Consider the following 15,030-nt stretch of genomic DNA (forward strand, 5'->3'; position numbering starts at 1 on the left):
ATATATGACTTTGCTCAGCTTCGCTGATTGGATATTCGACTAATTGATAGACATACGTAATCAGTTCATCATCAGACTCTCAACCTGAATCAAAACGGTATGTTTTGCAGAGTAATTACTTGTATTGAACAGTGTACAGCAACACAGGAATTGGTGAATTGTCAGGATATGCATTTGTGCTAAGGTTATAATAATTTACTTTGGTGCCCGTTACATATAAGCATCCGTCTGGGTTAAGAATTTAGAATAGCTTTTTACGACAAACGAAGTTTAGTAAATACTTTAGATAATTCTGGTTATCTGTGACTATAAGCTGGTAGCTTTAAGTAACCAACTTAAAAGTCATTAGGGGATAATACGTTTAGAGGCACAGATATCGTTGGTTGCGGAAATCAACGCGTAGCGACTAGTTTGTTTATACAAGGTAAGAGCGTTGGTAAAACCCATTGAAGATTGATCACAGTTTCTTTATCACAGTTTGCAACAAAATCACAGCTTATTATCGGTGCACTTATTAAATGACGGGGATTAAAAAGTTGAAGGCCACAGACGAGGTAGTTACATCTCAAGATTTCAAATGGAAGAACAAGTTGCTGTCATCACGAAAGACTTTGAACAAGACATAACCTGAACAACGGGTTTCCTATCACTTCAGTAGAGATGCCTCGAAACCTGTGAAACCGATGAAACTGTAACGAAAACACTAAACGATAAAAAAACAACGGTTTCTTTACAAATTAGGTTCAAATTTAAATAATCTACCGTTGATTCTCTTAGAGAAGCGATACTTACGAGTGCAAATACCAATGTAAATTAGAAATACACACCTGTTTGGATGTTCCCAAATAGCTGACCTCAATGTATATATATAAATGGAAATACATATCTGTTAAAATATTGTCTTCTTTATTCTCCTTTATAATGTTTAGAAGTTATACAAGTTTTTAGATTTTCTCAATTGTTCCGCACAACACAACAATATGAAACTTTGAGCAGGAATGACACCCGTAAAAAAATTTCGCAAATGCAATTCAGACCATCTTCTGATAATAATATGAATGATGATAATGAATGAAAATAAGAGACGAAGCCTGAAACAAAAAAAAAAGTTAGCCAACGAATACACCGTTGTTATCGACGATCGGTATTTCTTCTCTTGTAAAATAGACGAAAGAACAAGAAATTTTAGCGCCGAATGAATAAAGTGTAACAAATATAAGATGGACGACTACGTACGATAAAACAATACGCACTAAAAGGAATGGCTTACCTCTGAATCAAAAAGGTCGATGGCTGCCTCAGTTTCTCCTTTTTCAATGTGATACAGTGCCCAGTGCCAGAAATTATGACATGCCAAGAGGCCGCATGGCTGCCAATCTGCAACCGTTCGAGACATGAACGATATTCCTGCGACCATAATTATACAGAATCAAAAAAGTATAAATTAATAGCCTTCAAACTCAGTCTTTTAGGTCTGCTTTAAATGAACTGTCTTAAGCAAGGCCAAACGACAGTTTTAAACATTCATTAGGTTTGCCGTAAGTCGGCACAAACAATTCTACGCATGGTACTGTAGATAATATCTACGATAGTTCTTCGCTGCGAGAAAGCAATAGCAGTACATATGGGGAATCAGATTTTCAATCAGGCATTTGCCTGATTATTTATAAGATATTTGCAATAAGTTCTTGTTTTGACACAACATAATTATATCAATTGGCATCTTCGATTTATGCACGCCGACATGTCTTAGTTTTGTTAAAAGTGCATGGGAATTGCATTATTTGGCTGCGACGGGGGGGGGGGATATTTTTGCTCGCGCTAGCTACAACATGGTGATGCGGAGACATATACACTCTATATATATATATATATATAGACGTTCTATGAAGTTATATAAACTTCATAGAACGTCAAACCGTTATTAATCGGAATAACCTTGACTGGGCTGTGTAGTCATCTCGAACACGTGCGCGTTGGCGTGCGTTGCCCACGCGTCATTCCGATTAAGCTCTAAGCCCCGAAGTGCCATTTGTGATGCCTTTTCATAAGAGCCGGTTTCACATAACCCAAATGCTTGCATACCTGTTATCGAAACGTTCGGTAATACAAATAATAATAGAAAAATATTGTCAAATAGAGTAAGGGAACAAAGGTAGGCTCATAATTTAGTAAATGTGAGTCTTTAGTTAGAATAGTATATGTTTACGCTTCGCAAAAACGATGCTTACAGGTCTATGCTGAACTGTACTATCTGTTTTAGCCGTATGTATAAAACGTGTCTAAATAACTGGGAGTTTTTTTTCTTAACTGTAGGCTTGATTGCTTAATTTGCGTCTCTAGCCTCTTAATATTCAGCAACCTACCTAAATTAACATATGGGAACATTTACATATAGTATACTATACAAAGAATTGAGCTTAAGAAATTAACAACAATCCCTACAGTGAATTGGTAATGAAATCTCTCATTTTAAAACTGAAATGACTCTCTTGCAATCTCGAATTAAGACATTCCTCGCGCACAGTACGTGTTTTCTGATTATCAACTTTTCAATACATCTTCACAATCTATTCTCTCCATTTTGAGATCTGACATTCCATAAAGGCTAATATTTTCATCTTCGCACGCAATTGAAACCATTTGTATTTGATCCTTCAGCTATCCTCTGCCTTGGGTGCCTCATAGCTCCTAGCTCGAAAGTGCTCAGGACACTACTACAGAAAAGGGCCCCGTAGCCCTGCAATTATCATATAATACAGTCGTCATTTCATTGTCTAATATCCTGATAATAAGATATATTGTATGTACCGTAAAGGTAGCTGTACAGAGGAAGGTCTGTTTTCCACTTCGGCATAACTCTCTCAATCGAGGTGCGCATATCCTGTTGTTTGCCTGGAAAGACAGCATATGAACCATTGAATGTAATTTAGCCTATAACAAACCTACGCTTAGCTTTTCGCTCCTCTCGTGGGGTAAACAGTGGAACTGAATACCAAAACAAAATCGAAAAGAACGAAAGAATGATCTAGTCACGGGGGTAATGTAAGTATATGCACATAAAAGAGCTGACAATTCAAGAATTCGCCTCAGCTATACAATTAGAAGTATCTTTAAACATTTCAAATGCTATTTATTTATAGCTTCGGCGTTTCGTGAAGAAAAAAGCACAACAGGATGAAACACATACAACTAAAAGAAAAGATAAATTTGAAACCAGCAATGGATTAAAATGTATAACCCATACTTTTCAATGTATAACCAATGCGGTGGTTTCAATGTATTCCATGTCAAACATTTTGAATCTTTTTAATGCTCACTTTTTTTTGGACTACTATTTTGCGGTAGTATCTCAATCTGCTTGATTTTTTTTTATACTCCACGTCTGGTCCTCTGTCATATGTATATTTTTCGAATACATTTTGGAGGTGGGCATATTTCAGAAAATAGCGTTTCTATTTTAAAGCGTAGTAGCATTGGAATAACATTCCTTAACCTTGGCGAAACAAAATGCTTGTAAGGGTTATAAAACTAAAATGTGCAGTTTTTGCCAGCAAATAACACAGTTGGAAAAACAATCGCTTGATACAGAATGTCCATGGAAGCTCAATATCTCTTGTGAGATGCGTTGCTGTTTGAATATTTGACCTAACTTATGTCAACGGTCATTTATGATAGTGTAAAGACACATATCTGTTGAAATCTGTTATTTTGTTCTTTCTAATGCCCCTCCAAGACAGCTTAACTTATTCACCGCGCTCAGATTTTATGCTTGCTTGACAGGCAATAGCTATCTCCATCAGCCAACAGTCCTTCCATGCCATCATGTTTGTTCAAAGAAAGGCTTCCACGTCGAACCCATGTAATCCCTAGGGTTAGCAGACTGTTTTACTCCACCACAACGTGAGAGTTGGGACAATGTTAAGATCTCGTAGTGGAACACCCCTATGAAAAATCTGCCGTATATTTTAAAAAAACGACAGGCCTGAACTGCTGTGAGGGCTGGTGGCAAAATGAGAGTAAAAAGAACATATGAAGGGCGTAATAACTATGGCATGGTAATAATTTGAAGGCCCTAGCTATGTTGTGGTTGCATATCCTATATAAAAATAAACAACGAAAAATATTAGCATAGAAGAGATGACTTAGTTATTGAAAGGTAGATATGGTCGCATTTAGTTAATAAGAAATCCATGTAACTAACGAAGTGAATCCCTGTCTGATATGCATGTTTAGCTACCATAAAAGTTAAATTGTTAAATAAATAATTTGAAATCCTCAGTAATGTTGTTTTCTGCGCGTAGAATCGCGTTATTTTCATCTGAATCGTGGCAAACAACAGGTAATTTATTTGTTCCGGACCAAAAAAAATCTTATTTTCTAGGTTATATGATTCTAATTTTGATCGGTGCACACATTGTAATGTGGTACGGTATTAAATACAGTAATCAATTTTTTGTTGCGATCAGGCAGTTAGTCTCTTGGATTTGTATTTGCTTTGAATAGAGGATTAACGAGGTTGAGTGCTCCACTGATGCTGAAATTTCCCTTAATCTACTTATGTCTTTACCGAGGTAGAAATAACAGTCATGTGCAGCCTTTATAGCCAGCATATCCGTTGGGTGACTCTGAAGGATCTTCTCCCAAACCTCGCAGGCAGTATGCATGCTACCCTCAGCTAGACGCAAGGCTGCCTCAAGGTGCAGCCTCTCACGTTCGCTTACACCTTGAATCTGCAAACAAGAAGCCGCATCATTCAAGCGCATAGCTGTTAAGTTTCACCAGAGTATGAACACGAAAACCGGTTGATCATCAGTGTCACCGATTACGAGTGAAAACTCACACCTTGACAAGCTAGTGCTAGGGTATCAAACGTACCTTGGCAATGCCGCGTAAAAATTTGAGTTCCTCGATGATCTTTGGATTTTTTTTCCCGGAATCACCTGTGCCAATCAGATTCAGAGTGTGAACGAGCACCTTGCCTAAGACGAATTCGGGATCGGCTGACACCATTTTTTCCATCGCCGTGCCCAGACCTTAGGGAAAAACGATATGTACAACGTAGATAACAGGCAACCCGAGCGGTTAATATTGTACCAAATCGGCGCGCGGCTTGGATCACAGCAAACGCATAACGACTAATTGACATTTTTATATTTAAAGCTTCTCAAATAAGATATCAATGTCATTGTTTCTCAAATAAGATATCATTAAGTGCCTTCAATTAATATTACGTGTCTTTCGTTATACACTTCTCATTTATCTCAACACTGTGTGGCAAAATTAGACTTTTTTTGCCCGGAAAATCAATTAATGCATATAAACACGCTGTCTGTTTTAAACTTCCTCCTCTTTAAACTACCATAATTTTGTAAGTTAAGACAAAATCAAACGCTGGTGTTTTAGTGCGATTTAAATGTACCCTCTTTTATTGTTATACACTAGCGCCAGCGTTTTCAGAGATTATGTTGCTAACTGTTTTTCTAATTTCGCTATTTATTTTTTTTCACGAATTACCTATCTTAATGCATCGAGGCAATCATCGTCATGGAGATCTTGAAGTGTAGAGTGTAGCCAATATTATTAGCTCTAGGTTTAGACCACTTCATTATTATTACTATCAAGAACCCACTATGATATGGACTCATTCATATATTTATTTGACAAGCTTTCCGATCATTTTATATCGAGAAAAATTTGCAATGCCATTCGTTAAAACTTGTAGGAACCATCAGATCAAATTTATCTAACACTGGTAACGATTTGTCCATTTCATTAGGTTAAAGTTAGGTTTTTGCTAATAATATTAATTGAAGTCGCTGACAAATTTAATGTATTGAAACTACATGTGCGTCCATCCTGCCTTGAACGATTCTTTGAAGGATCAATTTTTGTATGTAGTGCTTAGGTCTTTATAAAATGTGTTCCAGGGATTACTAAGTTAGTCGATTAAAACTTGAGAGTCGACACAAATCTTCATTCTTCTCCTCATCAGTCAGTTGCAAAACTTGCGCTAACTGTATGCAAACCGTACTATGGATTTTCTTAGACCAAATGTGTTACAAAATGTTTAACCGTATATCAACAAACACTAGCTACGGTCAATACAAATCCTTACCCGTGGATTTTAATCGATTATGGCTTAAAACTTTTCTTAAAAAAACTTTACTAACTTGTGTGTATGTAACGAATTAAAGGCAGGTATTTTTCCACCAAATATGGTTTTTCGGCAACTTATAAAAAAAAATTAATAGTTTTGAACCACCCGCCGTACACTATTACAATCTCACATTTACCTAACTGTAAGAAAATGGAAAACATTTATCGAGAGACAAGAAAATATTTGTATCTAGTCTATGAAGTACTTCAAATATTGCGCTTCAAATGTATCGATCGTACTTAATATGGATAATTTCAATAACGTAAAAAACATACCATATTCGTCCTCCCTCCACGCAATAAACTGCGATATACAAGAGTCGAACATCCTTGATGCTTCATTGCTTGTTGTTGTAATTGGAAGGTTCTGAGACTGCCATCCAGCTATATCGCGGTACACATGAAACGGCATTTCGCCTGTCAAAAAAAGTTTTTTCAAATGATTATTTAAACTTTAGTGTGAACCCATGGTGTTATCGCTATAAAATATCGACAAAATTTAGATAACACCATGGGTCACACTTAAACTCCGCTAACGTGTTTATAAAAAATAAAAAATTCGCCCACGTCTTTTACTATGTTTTATTGACACGTAATGCAGACACGCATGGCAAGCCCAGACCAGCAAGTTCTTGGCCTGAGCACTCAAGGGTTAATCCTGTGCAGATTGAGCTACGACCATAGACATTCTTAGCACTTTGTAGCAACCTAGAACTTTGTTATTATTATTATTATTATATTATAACTAGCATTACTGTAGACACCACTAGCTCATAAAATCGTAAAGTGTAGCTGACTAATAAGTAGTAAGCATTAGCTTACAGAACAGCTATAACGATTCAAAGCACTATGAAAGCATTGGCGCTTAAGACACACTTTCGTGAAGAGCTGTTTTTAATCCTTTACTTAGAATCCTTACCTTAACTTATACTCTTGAAATAAGGAGTGAAGCATGTGATACTCCAATATATTATTACTCTTCTGAGAGAATTGATGATACTACGGCAACTAAGGCTAATAAGGGAGGTCAATGATTCTTCCTTTCGAGATTCAAAAAGCATATATAAAACTTAATAGTTGGTTACTCGGGATATCCACTGAACAGTAGCTATTGTCTTTCGGATAATGTGTAACCTGATCATTCTTCGCACCTATTCTCCGTTAGGAGGGTAAAAGTTCTGTAGATTTGGATAGCTAGTATCAGAGTCGTTTTATAACATTCGCTTATCAGGACATAATTCAAAGCAATTCAGTACACAGATCTATGGAGAGGAATACAATCATCTTGTAATAATGGCTTCAAATAAGAGTTACTGGCGGTTTTGCTACCTACTATCTACTTATATTAAAACAAAGCATAACTCACATCGAAAGATAACAATTTAGGAATTAATTAAATGAAAGGAACTCAGTATAAACCTTTTTATGAAGAACAATATGCAGCCAGGAATCGTCACGCGAAACAGCTGATGTGTTCTCTCCCTTTTAGGCCCGGATTCAATTCACCAATAAGTGGTCACTGGATGTAGCAACGCGGAAGTACTGTGTGCAGCAGCTTTCCTGTTCAGTTTGTGACCGATGCAAGCGAACTGCGTTTTCTGTTTCTATGAAATTCGATAGCATCGCGCCCTTTCTTCGGTGGCTTGCCTAAGCCCGCGGTCTATCGTTGTTTATCAACTGTCGGCTGCCCCCAACATCTTTTACCAAGTTACCGATTCCAGTGTTCGTTAACGATTCCTTAGAGCATGTTGTAGTTAATCAATTCTTTATCTACTAGTCTCTGAGTCTTTGAGAAACACTAAACTTTGCAAATGGATGTTTTAATGATGGCCCAAACAAAGCACTTAACCTATTTTTTATAAAATCCATGGAGACCGAACACGTAAGATATATTCAGTAATCGGTTGGCTTATTTATTATCTACCAGTTTAACGAGCTTAGCCGCCGGTCATCGTTGAGACGAAACGAAGTAAAATACTTAAATGAGGTTATATTGAATTAAATTATTTTCTTAAATTTATGTCATGTCGCTAAAAATTTAGTTCGTAATACATTCATTTTACATCAACCGCGGTTTTTGTGTCCACTTTACGAATCTAGTAGTGTATTTATGATTGTCTTATAGTTCTGTTCTAGTGATTGTTTACAGGCTGAATGAAAAAGATTCATATAGATTGCAAAAAATGGAGTAATGGGTTGGATTTAAATGGTAAATTAAGGATAGTAAGTTTTTGGTATCAGGAAACCATGTTTGCTGTTGTTGCTTCTTGACTAAGTTGTTATCTAAGTGTCATTGCCAGATACTATAAATAAAAATTAAGTATTATATAGTTTGATCACACTCAACGGTTTAATAGCTTGGACACTCTAACAAGATAATTATTTAGTAGGTATGTGGTGCAATCGAATCTGTGCAATCAGATTCGTCAATTGACAAATATTAAAAATAGCTTATCTGTTTTAAAAAACGCTTATATGGTGGACTCATGGCACCCTCAGGAATATATGCTTACCAAGATTGTCACGTTTGTAGTAGGTAAAGCAAAGATCACAACCAAAAATGTTTAATGCCAAAAAAATTTAGAAAGCGGGAAACATGAACAGAATAAGCTGATTACTTGTCCCGAATCATCTAATGAGAAAAAGACAATTACTATTATTTAAAAAGTATAAAAAAGTTAATATGATTACATTAGTTTGTTTTATCTGACCTGATTAGTAAATGACGCACCATTAGTAGCAGTACGATTATTTTCACGATTCGGCAACATTTAAAATCTGGTGTTTTTCTGGGCCCATATATGGAATATAAAGATCAACTTGATTCTCTTGTAGAAAGCAGAAACTTGTGCCAGTCACGGAGCTCGATGCATTTTGATTTTTGAGATTGTCAGTACTTCGTGATAATCTTTAACACACTACAAAATTTGCTCTTCTTTAGCGAGGCTTTAAGAATGAAACCTTTATTGATTGATAGGAGAGATTTATCGTACTCAATTAAACTTTTAGAGAGAACGACGAACTTTGTGGCTTTGTGTCTAGCCTGAAATTGGAAATAACATAGAGATATGGAAAAGAAAAAGTAATTTCCTTTACACATATATTTTTTCATCCTAGCAATACTTGAGACAGAACTCTGTCACGTACTGTAATTATAAAATAAATATACTGTAATTTTAGATATTTGCTAAAGTTTAACGAATGCGTTCGATAAACTTCGTTAATTGTAAGTGCAAAAAAAATATTTTCAAAAATGGTGATAAAATGTTATAGGGGCTACTCTATTTTTCCTTAAATATTTTGAGAGATTTTCAGACTTAATACAAACTGGATTCGTGTAGTACAGGCAACTAAGCAAAGCTATCATACGAAACGATTTTAGGTCAATAAAAAGCTATAGCCCATTATCTTATTTCGTTTGCCTAACCATTTTAGCTACCCTATAGGTAATAATTAGAGAAAAACTAATTTAGCGTAGATCCACGCTTGAAAGCAGATCTTGACTTCATGTTTTATAAACATGTAGAAATTAATGAGTACTCTCTTATTTTTTTAAACCGCGCTGTAGGTATCGAACGTGCTATAGCTAGCTTCAACCTGCAACAATACATTTTTTTTTTGCTTGTTTTCTTGTTTTGAATGAATTACATGTCTGAATCGACTTCATCTTTTCAGATCGATTCATGCTGGTGAGCAAGTGAAATCGTATTGTCTTGGCGGTCATATGTTGCTTGGTCTACGGAAGTTATCAAAATTGTGTGCTTCTAGTTCATATGGGCTCCAACAACGAGAGCCAAATTTCAAAGGGTTAAGAAATTGTACCAATAGTACTTGTGGTAAGCATATTTGAATCTTAAAATTTTTGAAGGATCTAAATGTAAAAAATTAGTTTTTTTAGATTATGTGTAGCACGAAATAAATATAGAGTGCTTCAACAAAATGTGTTGAAGCATGAGAGAAACTGATAAAAAACGTCCCTATTATTGTCGATTTATATAGAACTTTCGCATTTACTAGCATTCTAGTATTACTTGAAAATTATTGATAGCTAACCTACAATGCTTATAGTACCAATTAAAAATAAAATACTTTAATCTTATGTTTGTATAAAATAATTCAACATATATCGAATGCTACTATGTATGTGCTGTTAGAAAAATGTGCCGCATATATACGCTAGTTTTGTAAATAGACTTCATATAAATAAATCGCCGTTAAAGCCTCGATACTCTAGTAGTTTCCGAGCCAGATCGAAACTAGCTTTCCAACACAATTTACCTTCTTAAAATTCATTGGCTTAACCTTTGGTGAGTTATGGCTTTCAACTTAAACACCTAACATTTTGGATGGAACATATATTCTTACGTTATAGATATAACAATTTTTAACCTTACAGTCAGAATCCTGTATCTTGCACCGCACACAGGCGAAAACCTGTGCTACAGCATAAGGGCAAACTAATTTCTCCTTGAACATGTCTCAAATTTTTAAGCGACCTAGGTGATTCCTAGGGACGGAGCTTAACGCTTCAATTTGTACAACTTAGCCACGAGTATACTGAATCTCTCTTATATTAGGAACAAACATTGCGCTTTGGAATATGTTTTTGGCCAGTATCAAAAGATTATTACCTAATTATCAACAATACGCTCAAATTACGGAATCCGATAGACTGATCCGCTTGTGCCAATGCAGCGTGCGCCATCCTGACAACAGCGAATAACTAAATGTCCCACGCGTGGTCTCCCATATGGCCAAGAACGCGAGCTATAGCCAGAACGGATGGATGGAAAACAATAATCTTTCAAGAACATAGTGCTCAGTTCGTCCTAAGACATTATTGCGTGGAGTCAATTCTGCGAGCTGCTACAAAGATACATTACAGGTCTCGAACGTAGGTGATATAATTGTGAATTCGGCTCTCTTGAATTGCGATAATCAGAATGTTTATTTCGTTCACAACTGCAGCTGTCGAAAAAATACTTTTGATCCCATTACTAGTTCGTTCAGTGTTGCAGGTACGGAGACGTTCCAGTTGTGTTTAGTATAACGGTAACATCGTCAGATAGCTTATCTCTATAAAGCAAGTTCAAGCATTTTCGACAATCTAATAGGCTCGTAACTGGGCATATTGCGTCACATTAGCCTCTGTATCTTGTATCCACAGTCAACATTTCAGAGCATTCAAATGTGTGTCTTTGTTTGCAGACCCATTGATGTGAAAAGCATTGGTCATGTTTCGTATCAAGAATGTAGTCAAGCACTTACAAGCGGCGCCACTCTTGCAAAGAGCTCTTGGGGAATAAACGATGAGTCAATGTTGAGTGTGAAATTGGTGTCACACAAGAAGGGGCCTTAAAGACAACCATCGTCCTAGGCGACTTATCACAGCAATACAAATAAAGGCGTAGGAATATTTGAACAACGTATGCTAACGGAATACTGGGTTAACTATTAGAGAATTACTCTGAGACGAGTAACTCACACCGAGGATTTTACAAGCAAACTTGAATTTAGTTCAAATTCTGACTACAACCGGTCACCACGATAATGTACCGGTTTACACGATATTCTCTGTGCAGGAAAATTTTTTGCAGGAAAATTCAAGACCTGTATTGTTTCAAATCCTGTGCTTGCTAGATCCAGTCCCCTGTGATTTTTCCCTTTTTTATGAAAGCTTAACCAATACCCGTAAGATAAAAGGATTCAAGAACAAAATCAAAGCAGATCCGAGACGCATACCTACGATTGGGATCCGAAAGCTGTTTCTAGGAGTTGTAGAAAATTATCGTACACGTGCATAAAACCGGTCAGAAATTATGTCAGAGATTTAGAAGTAAAGGCGGATCAATAACACCATTTATTTCAGTAGCCTGCCTCTTTTATTAAATTAGACTGCTGCTTTGTGGATGTATTTTTCTGGTCATATAACTGTAATCATTTGATACGATCCATTATACTTCTTCATATACTTCGATATAGAAATATATGTTCTGTACTACTCGGTACCAGGCAACCACAAAGATGTTGTCATATTTCTTTTTTTCAGTCTGCATTTCTTCTGTCTAAGCAAGTCGCATCAGCGTCAAAATTTGCCTATGGTTTTGTAATAATATGTAATACTGCGAACAAGCCGTGCCATACGCACCTCTTCTTTCTCTTTTTTTGCCGAGCATCTGCATTTTAAACAATAGTACGTCTTCTACTCAACCTATCGTATCCGTTATTGTATAACAGTTAGGCGTGCCACACGGGAGGACACATTGGATACTTTTAAGTGTGAAGAAGAGCTGCCTGGGCATGACAAAACCATAACATGAAAATTCCGGTATGCTGTTATTCTAAACGTATTTGTACACAATGCTTGCTAGCTGTATAGAATATAAGAAATGTTATTTAATGGATTTCATACAGTATGAAAATACAGCTCTTACTTAAGTCGGTAAATGATTCGAAAGTTCACCAGATTAGGAAGACAAATGCACAAGAAGACAAAACCGACTGAACAAATTATTCATTGTTATAGTAATGGTTTGCTCCCACCACTAAGCTAACCGTAGCCCAAAACGGTTGCGTTTTTCAGGTATTGAGTACTTGCAATGCAAAGCGTGCTATTTGGTTCCTTCGAGCTTAATACTCACTTGAGCCCGTTTTGAAATGAATATCATAAACGAATCATATCACTATTTATTCATAAAATTCTTAAGAAATGTAATTTATCATACAGTTTTAAAAGTGTTAGCGTGAGCATCTTGCTTATAAATTTCCACGTTAAAATAGCTCTAAATCACTGAAAATCATACAAGTAATCGAAAATGAATACAATTTTTGTGCCTAATCAGTCCAAGTGATTACCTCAAATGTATAATTTTTCTGTTTTTGTTCAGGTTGTGTCGAGGCTGCGTCATGCATCGCTTAAGTGACACGCCTGCTAGTAAACAAAAACAGTGCGATGATTTGTGAAAAATAAAGGAAATAGCAATCTCTGCTTACTTTTCTTTTGTTGACGCGACGCTTTCTGTGGTCAAGTACAGTAGTGTTGTTTTCGGACTATCAACATAGCAATCCATATCGTTGGAACTTCGTTGTATGTGTTTTGGTGCTCTGGATGTTTTTTGTTACTCTACAACTAATGTTGTTTTCTACGACACAGGCTGTCGAAAGCTCCAGTGGACGATAATGGACTGCGAAAGTACAAAACCACTGCTACCTAGGCTGACGAAAGTGGCACACCAATGGTACAATCACAGAATTCATTTCTAACGGTGGTTCGAGTAAGCTTCAGTAACATCAACTTACAACAAGTATACACCAACTTTGCTAAATACAATATATCAAATAACATTAATTTTACTGTAAAGTATGCTTGTACAGATTGAGCCATTAAATTTATCTTAACCTACACTATGCACTTTAGCCTTGGCCGAAAAACGGATTTAGCGATAGGGAAGTTTAGCGTAGGTACCTGTTTTCCTGACCTAAATTTGTTATTGAGATTAAGAGATTTACTGATGTTTTTGACCTGAAAAAAAAAAAGTATTTTTGCATAAATATAAAGCCTCTTAGATATGCATTTAGTAAAGAATTTTCTATGTCCGAATTCACTGATATTCGCAGAAGAAACCTTATATTATGGCTATTACCTGCGGAATCCAGATCCATAAAAGTCAGATTTTCAAATTTCATTCAGTCATAATCGATATGTATCTCATGGCACGTATAACGTACTGAGGGGTTTTACTGCGTAAATATATCTAATGTAGCCCTTAGGAAGTTACATTTGTTTTCTTTTAAAATTTGTAAACCTGTTTAGAATCGAACGTAAATAAATGGTTACGCTATATAAGCCGAACAGTTCTCTTTTCTGTTACAGCTGTTGCAACAGTAACTCCCTTATATGACTAGTGCTAAAAATTGGACAATCGCATAATACAAAAGCGCAATACTTAGAATTGTTGGAAAAGGCTTTCCTAAAAAGAAACTTTTAGGAAAGCCTCTTTTTTAGCAAAGTTGAAAGATTAAAGTAGAAAGTGCACACAAAGATATATATATATTGGATAATGTGGGTAGATGGGCAGCATACAATGCTGGTTATCCATCTGAGTCATCTGCACCTACCATATTCCTCCAGGCTAGTAAGGTCGGTAAATAGAACCCTTTGCTTGCCTATTTAAATAGTTAAATTACGGAATTATGTTTTTAAATGAAACTAAAAGATGCCCATGAGGGTATCTATTAAAGTCGTGTTTCATCAAATAGGGTAAGAGATATGAGTAAAAAGTTCTGATAGTTCATTAACTATCCTAAACTATAAAAAAATATCAGTCCTATCAAAGTAATTACAGGTTTAAAATAGCGCTAAGGATCGAAAAACCTAACTGAACAAAAATGCAAGCGAGCCAATGCCCATTAGGAATCAAGGTTAGAACATTATAGAACTCGGTATCCTATGCCTGCGTCTTCACAGACGTAACTGCAGGGATTTCAGTAACAGATCCAATATCACTATTTTACGACAGGCTTTCTTCGCTATGTCACGCTATCACTGCAGTTTTACGGTTTAGTGTAACACACGAGCTCTATTTGAAAGTAAAGTTGCCTTCAAATTGTGCCTGTATTATTTATCTTGTTTAGCGAATTAAAGCAATGTTTAAAAATAGCAGTTTCGAGTATAAGTTCAATACACAGTACATTGTTTCTTTGCTACAAAGACTTATAATGATAAATTATTTTTATTAGTAGTATTGAGCGTAACTCGTAAAAATGTCATAGATAAAATTTACTCGAATCTTTTACGCGGCCCGTGTGTGCGATGTGTGACAATCCAAAAGCTCCTGACATCTGGTATTCGCTGACGTTGCTTGTGACGAC

General features: G+C 36.0%; 1 protein-coding gene and 1 long non-coding RNA gene across 2 annotated transcripts; one reads left to right on the forward strand and one right to left on the reverse strand.

The window, feature by feature from the left end:
• Positions 1 to 889: 889 nt before the first annotated feature.
• Positions 890 to 7,977, reverse strand: LOC111262631 (tetratricopeptide repeat protein 38). Its single transcript, XM_022837027.2, has 8 exons — positions 7,579 to 7,977; positions 6,436 to 6,576; positions 4,879 to 5,036; positions 4,571 to 4,733; positions 2,812 to 2,895; positions 1,939 to 2,085; positions 1,271 to 1,407; positions 890 to 1,091 (listed from the first exon to the last, which is right to left on the reverse strand). Exons 2-8 carry the CDS (start codon positions 6,569 to 6,571, stop codon positions 1,032 to 1,034), a joined length of 885 nt encoding a protein of 294 aa, XP_022692762.1. The 5' UTR covers positions 6,572 to 6,576; positions 7,579 to 7,977; the 3' UTR covers positions 890 to 1,031.
• A 1,020-nt stretch (positions 7,978 to 8,997) lies between these two features.
• On the forward strand, positions 8,998 to 13,145 carry LOC111262629 (uncharacterized). Its single transcript, XR_002681746.1, has 3 exons — positions 8,998 to 9,048; positions 9,835 to 9,995; positions 11,368 to 13,145. It is a non-coding gene; the product is annotated as an uncharacterized LOC111262629 (long non-coding RNA).
• The last annotated feature ends 1,885 nt before the right edge of the window (positions 13,146 to 15,030 follow it).

This window comes from Varroa jacobsoni, unplaced genomic scaffold (genome assembly GCF_002532875.2).
Source record: "Varroa jacobsoni isolate VJ856 unplaced genomic scaffold, vjacob_1.0 scaffold_684, whole genome shotgun sequence".
Lineage (NCBI taxonomy): Eukaryota > Metazoa > Arthropoda > Arachnida > Mesostigmata > Varroidae > Varroa > Varroa jacobsoni.

Bases quoted from the DNA above. Each gene is read 5' to 3' on its own strand.
- LOC111262631 (XM_022837027.2), bottom strand. From the start codon at position 6,571: ATGCCGTTTCATGTGTACCGCGATATAGCTGGATGGCAGTCTCAGAAC. The intron at 5,037-6,435 runs GTATGTTTTTTA...TTTTTCCCTAAG, and splicing joins GTGGAGGGAGGACGAATATG to GTCTGGGCACGGCGATGGAA. The intron at 1,092-1,270 runs GTAAGCCATTCC...TTTTTGTTTCAG, and splicing joins TCGACCTTTTTGATTCAGAG to GCTTCGTCTCTTATTTTCAT.